Source organism: Thermobia domestica, chromosome 18 (genome assembly GCF_964235325.1).
Source record: "Thermobia domestica chromosome 18, izTheDome1.hap1.1, whole genome shotgun sequence".
Taxonomy (NCBI): domain Eukaryota; kingdom Metazoa; phylum Arthropoda; class Insecta; order Zygentoma; family Lepismatidae; genus Thermobia; species Thermobia domestica.
The window spans coordinates 169,163,926-169,172,348 of NC_137471.1; the positions used below are offsets into that span (position 1 = coordinate 169,163,926).

The following is an 8,423-nucleotide window of genomic DNA, read 5'->3' on the forward strand; positions in this document are numbered from 1 at the left end:
TCCTCATCTGGAGGTGGTACTCACAGTCTCACTTTCCAACCGAAGAACAGTGATGGCGAAAAATGGCGATAAGTCTGTTTTAAGTTTGTAGTTTTTGTTGGATGCTATGTTGAAGGAAAGTTGCACATCATGAAGTGAGAGTTGTTTAGCTTGCATGCGTATGAAACAAGACCTATAACTAAACTTAAGACTTTGTTCATATATAGTTGAAACCGCATGGTGATAAGTGTTTTGTGCATTTAGTTTTCTTGGGTGCTAATTTTGAAGGAGAGTTACACATAAAGTGAGAATCGTTTAGCTTGTATGCAACGGAAGAACAGTGATTACGAAATATTTGTAATTATTTATAAGAAGTAATCCGAACAACTTAAGACTTGTTTATATATGGTTGAAACCGCACCAAATTGATCTGCTTTGTACATTTAGTTTTTGTTAGGTGATAATCAAGGAATGTTCTGTCTTTTGATGAATAAATGTTCACAAAACAACTTAATTGTGATAAATGAATAAATGTTTATTTGCACTAACTACACAACAACTAAAACACTTACAACTTACTGATATATTGTCCTTTTTACGAATTCCGGAGGACCGTCTTGTATGGATCTCTTGATGTTCAACTTGCTGACACTCACACCCACACACTGTTTTTAAAACAAAAGAGAAACGTTATGCAAATATAATGGCAATGATACAAACTCACTATAAAAAATCTCTACATTCTCCCCTCTCTTGATTGAACCAAGTCAATCAACTTACACATAATTCACATTATCACTTTTATGTAAAGGTACAATTTTAGTAATTGGTCTCAACAGTCCCTGTCTTACACTTTACACTCACTCCTCTCACTAGTCCATCTTTTCCCGGAAACATTTGTTGAATAACACCTAATTTCTATGACAATGGAGGAGAATTGTCTTCTTTGATTAAAACCACATCTCCAATAGAAATATTAGTTTGTTTTGTTGTCCATTTTCTTCTCTGCTGTAGTTCATGTAGATAATCCTGAGACCATCTTTTCCAAAAATGCTGCTTCATCTTCTGAAGGTGATTCCATCTTGATAATCGGTTGGTCGGAATGTCCACTAGATCTGGTTCAGGAATGCTCATCAAAGGTTCACCAATAAGGAAATGTCCTGGCGACAAAAATCAAGGATCATCGGAATCATTGGATAGAACGGTAATTGGTCTTGAATTCAAACAGGCTTCTATTTGTGTTATAACTGTATTGAGTTCTTCAAATGTCAAAATTGTGCAACCTACTATTCTTCTTAAATGAAACTTGAATGACTTCACTGCACTTTCCCAAATGCCTGCAAAATGACTTGCTCTGGGTGGAATGAAATGCCATGTAAATCCTTCTTGCACTGTAACATCTTGAATTGAGTTTTGAAATTGTTGTGAACTGAGTAGTTGTTGAAGCTCCTTAAGTTCTCGCTGCGCTTCAACGAAATTGGTTCCGTTGTCACTATAGATGTTCGAAAATTTGCCTCTTCTTGATACAAATCTTCGAAGAGCTGCTAAAAATGCTTGGCTACTCAAATCACTCACTAACTCCATATGAATCGCTTTGGTTGCTAAGCACACGAATATTGCAACATACGCCTTTGTCACTTTACGAGATCTAGTTCCTTGCTTAATCATTAGGGGACCGGCGAGATCCACCCCTACGTGAATAAAAGCTCGAGCTGGCTGTACTTGTGCTGATGGTAATTGACCCATGAGTTGTTCTGAGGCTGACGCTTTCAATTTAAAACAAACTAGACACTGATGAGTGATAGATCGAACGACTTGTTTAGCTCGTGGGATCCAATATGTTTGCCTCAATGATGAAATCAATAACTGCGGTCCAGCATGTAACAATCTTCTATGTTCCGCTTCAATTATCAATTTGGTGAGATGCTCTTCAGGTGGTAAGATGATCTGATGTCGGCTATCATACGGTAAGTCGGAGTTTTTTAGCCGTCCACCCACTCGTAGCAACTGTTCATTATCTATAAATGGATACAAAGATTTAAGTTCACTTTGGGATGAAACTTGGCCTGACGAAGCTAAATCTTTGAATTCTTGCGAATAACTGACCTGTTGAATTAACTTAATGCATTTTTGTAAAGTATCACCAATTTCAGTAGTGGAAATAATTCCTACTTTCTTCTCGTTGTGATTTTTACAATTGTAAATAAAACGACGACACAAACAAATAACTCGCAATAGTTTCCACAATGAAGAAAATTTTTCCAGAAAGCTTATGTCACCTTCATAACTGACTAAAGATATGCTCGTTACTTTCCTTTCTTCTGGAACATCTTCGTCTACCACTTCTCATTGTTCGGGCCATGCAGATGATTCAAGCCATGCGGGTCAATGCCACCAAATATCTGCTTCCTTCAACTGTTTCGGATCCATTCCCCGTGTAATAATGTCGGCTGGATTGTCTGTTGACGACACATGATGCCACTGGTTGACTGATGTTATCTCCTGTATCTCTGCAACCCTGTTTGCCACGAACTCTTTCCATCTGGCAGCTGGAGATGATATCCATGCAAGCACTATTTTTGAATCGGTCCAGAAGTAAGTACTATCCACTGAATGTTTAATATCGGAATTATTTTGTGATACAACCTGCTTAAAAGTACTGCCGCACAAAGTTCAAGTCTTGGTAAAGTTACCTTTTTAATAGGAGCTATTCTCAATTTAGAACCCAAAAGTTTAACAGTAGTTTTGCCTGAAATGTCCATAGTTTTAACATATATGCAACATCTGTAAGCAAGTTGACTGCTGTCACCAAACCCATGTATCTCGACATGAACATAATTCTTCACCACTACACATCTATCAACTTGTATTTCGTTAACACTTGGAAGATGATGACACATGTCTAACCATTGCTGATAAAGCTCTGATGGTATTTGATCATCCCAACTGATCTTATGGATCCACATTTGTTGTAAGAAAATCTTAAACGGAGTAACTACCGGGCTTATAAGTCCTACAGGATCAAATATTTTTGCTATGGTCGAAGTCACTTGACGTTTGGTTGGTATGTTGTTCGTGAGACATTCTTTAACTGACTTGTTGGTGATGAGAAGTTTATCTGATACAGGATTCCATGATAAACCCAATGTTGAAACACCTGACTCGGACTCAAATTCAAACGGTAAGTGTATTTCCCTATGTTCTTCTTTCACTGGTTTCATATGATCTAATTCTTCATATTCCCTCATAATGTTATAGTACTGCTCGTTAATTTCTGGACACTGCTGCAACCGTCTTTCTAGCTGGTAAAATCTACGAAGAGCTAAATTATATGATTCTCCCAATGATTTATGGTTTGGCTTAATTGGCAGACGTACAACGAATCGACCACTGCTATCTCTGGTAGTGTTTTCCTCAAAGTGTCGTTCACATTGCCTTTCTTCTTGAGTCATGACTGTTGAATGTATAGTTTCGAGCTCCCAAAATGCCTGTAACTGTCTATCAAGGTTACTTTCTTGCACAAAAAATGACAATTGTGGTATACTAGAATCTCTTGTTGTAGGAAGTTTAACCGCCAAAATGTACCCAAATTCAGTCTCTTGTACTACTGGATAATTCCTTGGTCTGGTTAGTTTATGCGATCGCAAAATGTCCAAAAACACTTCCGCGCCTAACAAAATGTCAATAGTATCTGGTTTGTGAAAATTAGGATCTGCATACACTATGTCTGTCGGCAAGTTCCAATCAGTATGATCTATTGGCCTACTTGGAATGTTATCTGTTATTTTGAGCAAAACTAAACAGTTTACATCAATTGCAAATTCACGAATTCTTGATTCTATATGTACATCTACACAATGCTTTGTTTCACTAATCACACTATTAATACCTTGAATTGGAACTCGGTGTTTATTTTTAGGTAGACGCAACCTTTGAACTAAATCTTCAGTCACAAAATTACTTTGACTGGCAGAATCTAATAATACTCCACATGAATGTAATTTACCATTTGCATCTCGTACATTTACTATAGCAGTAGATAACATAACAGTGTCATTTGGTTTTCCCTTGAAAATGAAATAAGAACCTTGTGTCATATTTTCCCTATTCGTATTAGAATGACTCGAAAAATTTCTTGATTGTGAATTAGCAACACTGGTTTTCTCCTCTGCTTTTGACATTACGTCATAATGCAGCAAGGTATTATGCCTTTTGGAGCATCGTTTACAGCCACCTGATCTGCACGTCTTTACTTTACATTGTTTTTTGAGACAGTTGAAACACAATAAATTATCTCGAACATAGTCTTGTCTTTCTTTTGCTTCAGCGTTTAAAAATGCAGGACATTTAAACAACTGATGTATTAGGTTTTGTTTACGAAAGTTACAAAAAGGCTGAGTTGTTGTCACGTATGATTTGGTTGTTTTTTCTTTTTGTTTTGGCTTAGCACTCTGTCTATTTTTATCGCCCCTTGACCTTGACACTACTTCCTGCGATGGTGTATTTTTTATAGTTTCAAATGCTTGACACCTACGTTCCAAGAAAGCAAAGAACTCTGATAAGGGAGGGAAAGAATGATCTGTGATTTGTAACTCCCACGCACGCCTAGTGTTACTGTCTAATTGAGAAACGAAATGTTGAACTAACAAAACCTCTTCTAGTGGTGTCTGCAAATCTAAAGCTCGTAATGCATTCAAGTTACTAGTAGCTGTATTAATAAATTGTCTTAATTCTGATGTAGTTTCCTTTGTGATACATTTAATATGTAACAAATTACGGACATGAGTAGCTGCAATCAAACGCTTATTTTCATACCTGTCTTTCAATAATTGCCATGCAATTTTATAATTAGCTTCTGTAACTTGCAGATTCGCTATTAAATCATACGCCTCCCCTCTCAATGCACTCCTAAGGTAATGGAACTTTTGCAACACTGACACGTTATCGTTATTATGAATCATAACTTTAAAATTGTCTGCAAATGAAAGCCAATTTTCGTATCGTCCTTCAAATGATGGCAATTCAGCACGAGGCAATTTTAATTGATCATTTGACACCTGATTCTCATTTTTTGAGGAATTGTTTGAATGAGGTTCCTGGCTACGCTGAATAATACAATCCTCTAGTTGCGCTAATACATCATAGTAACTGGTTTCAAACTCCTCCCTATATGCATCGTCCTCTACTTGTTCGTAATTTATTTCTAACTGTGATTGTACTTCATCGAACTTTTTATACAACTCAATCATTGCAGTCTTACGTACTTTCACCTGACTAATTGTAGTTGTTGAATTAATATTACTTGCGTAGTTTTGAATTCTTGTCAGTTGACTTTTGCACACCCCACGTTGTTTCACTAACTTGCTTCTTTCTGAGTCCTCCATCTTGAAAAATATTGTAAGTCAACACTAACTAATAAACACAAGTCTACACCGATGAACGTGTTCTCACTTATGTCTATTCACATAGTTTCCAGAAGAATTAATAAATGTCACTGCACACATGAACAGCACTAAACAAAGAGCAATGTAACAATTGTTCACATACATATTCAGAGTTTATATCAAACGCTGGTTCACTGTGATCCGGTCGGAGCTGACCAATGTTCTGTCTTTTGATGAATAAATGTTCACAAAACAACTTAATTGTGATAAATGAATAAATGTTTATTTGCACTAACTACACAACAACTAAAACACTTACAACTTACTGATATATTGTCTTTTTTACGAATTCCGGAGGACCGTCTTGTATGGATCTCTTGATGTTCAACTTGCTGACTCTCACACCCACACACTGTTTTTAAAACAGAAGAGAAACGTTATGCAAATATGATGGCAATGTTACAAACTCACTATAAAAATCTCTACAAGGAAAGTTACTCATAATGAAAAGAGAGTCGTTTAGCTTGTATGCATATGAAACAAGAGTTAATGTTTAAAATCGGGGTAGCTATCAACAAAGATGCATTGTACATTGTTTCCAGTAATATAACTGTTTTGCTCATCCACGAGATAATTTGCAGCATCTGTGCTGTAGGTATTCTGCTATATTATGAACTGAAAGATCGCCATCATTCACATACCACATTCACTATGCTTTATATCTATATCTATTTATTTATTTATCTATCTGTCTATCTATATATCTATAACTATATATCTATAACTATATATATATATATATATATATATATATATATATATATATATATATATATATATATATATATATATATATATATAGTTATAGATATATATAAACTCGTATTACTTCCGTGTAATTTATATAATTATTATCAATTTTGACAAAATGATCGTATGGTATTTTGTGAGCTCGTCAATGATATCGGCAGAGAACTGGGTTTATAAATCTATCAGTTGGTATGACTCAAGCAGCTTGTAACTCCCAAGAAAAGTTACCCCCAAAAATATTTACCTGTTTTTCGAAACAAAGTAATTAGCATGAAAGGGTGTAAAGTGTGAAGTATTTTTATAATTGAGTATGTGGGGAAACTGCATGCTACGAATGGATTTTTAGGTATATTGTACTCACCCCACGGACCTGGGTTTTTGACAGCACCGACCAAAGCATGAAGACCCTCAAATAATAGTTAAAATCCACAATGGAGAGTTTTATAGTTTGTGACCTCAGTTCCAGATAAAAACTGAAGTAGATGTACCCCACTTCGGATGGCCGAGTCAGCGAAATTTGATCCTGTTTTCCTAGAATTCGGTATCATTTCCTGGAATTGGGAGGCAAGTTTCGACAAGCCTTTAGTTGCTATGGTCATAGCCTTTTACGGCTACCACAGAAGTGCGTGGGAAAATTTTGGTTTATTTGACCCCCCGTCACCCCCTACTCCGCCTGGAAAGCCAAAGAGCATAAGCGACTAAGCCCCTTGGTCCTATTCCCACGATATGTCTGGAGAATATGAACTGAAAGCATAATTTTCAAATGAACGAAGCTTCTCAGGAGATTGTATGAAATTAGACACAGTATATGAGTCTCAGAACGAAACACATACCCATGCAAAATCGTGTTGCTTAGCCCCTTGGCCCTATTCCCACAAAGTGTCTGTAGAAGACGTGATAGTCAAATGATCAAAGCTTCTCACGAAATTGGCTTAGTTGCTAAGGTAAATATTGTATTTCACAATTTTTTTAAAGACGTGAGACATGAAACCATATATGAGTCTCATAACGAAACACATACCTATACACTCCTTCCCCCAGACCTCCTGCGAATGGATTCCAATGATTGAGCAAATTCTAATAATGGAAACTTCTCATAGCATATCATATTGTTTAAAACGTAGGATGTGAAGTGTGTTATATGAATATTCACATGATGATGTCTGCTATGACAAGTAAATCGATATCACTTCCTGTTTAGTTGTTATGTTCATAGCCTTTGAGAACATCATGTTGCTAGAAACAAGATGAAACATGCCTTTTAGGGTTACCATCAGCTATAGGTTCATGAAAAAACATGCCTTTTCTAGTCGTCTTGTATTGGTTAGCTAATTTGAATTCCCGAACCCCGCCCTTCTCCCGCAAAGACTCTTGAACGGCTACCGGATCTTCATCAGAGTCGTTTCAGCTATCACGATTGAAGCCTGCGAATTGATTGTGTTTTCAGCTTAAAGCTGTAGTGTGTGTTTTGTGCTTTAAGTTATTACGATTAAATCCTATCAATTGATTGTGTTTTCAACCTAAAACTGAAGTGTATGTGTGTTTTGTGATACCGGTCGTTCTTATTAAAATAGGTAAGTAATATATATATATATATATATATATATATATATATATATATATATATATATATATATATATATATGTTCTTTCTTCATTTAGTTATAAAGGCAGTTGAAAGAACAAGTGTATTTATTCAAAGTTCCGTTCATGTTCTAACATTAAAAAAAAACACACAGACACATATGTGAATGTCTGTTTTGCTAGTCTCTTTCTTTCTCTGTTTGTTAGAACATTGAACTTCATCTTAAAATGGTTTAGTTTCAAGAACAACAGATAAGATGCCATTGTCAAATGTTTTGATGATTCGTATTGCAACGACATAAGACTGGCCTAGTTAAAAACACACATATATAAGTGAGCTTGTATGATACTTCTGTTCGCTGATTTCTAAGAAAATGATAAGATGGAATTCTTGAATGTTTTCTAGCTCGCATTGCAATTATATCAGCTGACACAAGTCTTGGTGCTTTAATTTTGATATGATGAATACCTGTATGTCTTTCTGTCTGTAAATGAAATATTTGAACAATGAAGAGTTTACGTCCAATAATAAAGCCAACAAGATCTGTCTGTCTTTCTGTCTGTAAATGAAAACTTTGAACATTAAATGAAATCTTTGAGTTTTACGTCCTACGATTATGCCAACAAGGTTAATGGGAAATCTTTGAGTTTTACGTTCCCCGGCTG

General features: G+C 35.8%; 1 protein-coding gene across 1 annotated transcript; it reads right to left on the reverse strand.

Annotated features, from left to right (window-relative positions):
- Positions 1–1,152: 1,152 nt before the first annotated feature.
- On the reverse strand, positions 1,153–5,228 carry LOC145675370 (uncharacterized). Its single transcript, XM_081745770.1, has 2 exons — positions 2,673–5,228; positions 1,153–2,085 (listed from the first exon to the last, which is right to left on the reverse strand). The coding sequence occupies exons 1-2, from the start codon at positions 5,226–5,228 to the stop codon at positions 1,153–1,155; spliced, it is 3,489 nt and encodes a 1,162-aa protein (XP_081601896.1).
- Between the last annotated feature and the right edge of the window lie 3,195 nt (positions 5,229–8,423).

Bases quoted from the DNA above. Each gene is read 5' to 3' on its own strand.
- LOC145675370 (XM_081745770.1), bottom strand. From the start codon at position 5,228: ATGATTGAGTTGTATAAAAAGTTCGATGAAGTACAATCACAGTTAGAA. The intron at 2,086-2,672 runs GTAACTTTACCA...TTAATTCAACAG, and splicing joins GAATAGCTCCTATTAAAAAG to GTCAGTTATTCGCAAGAATT.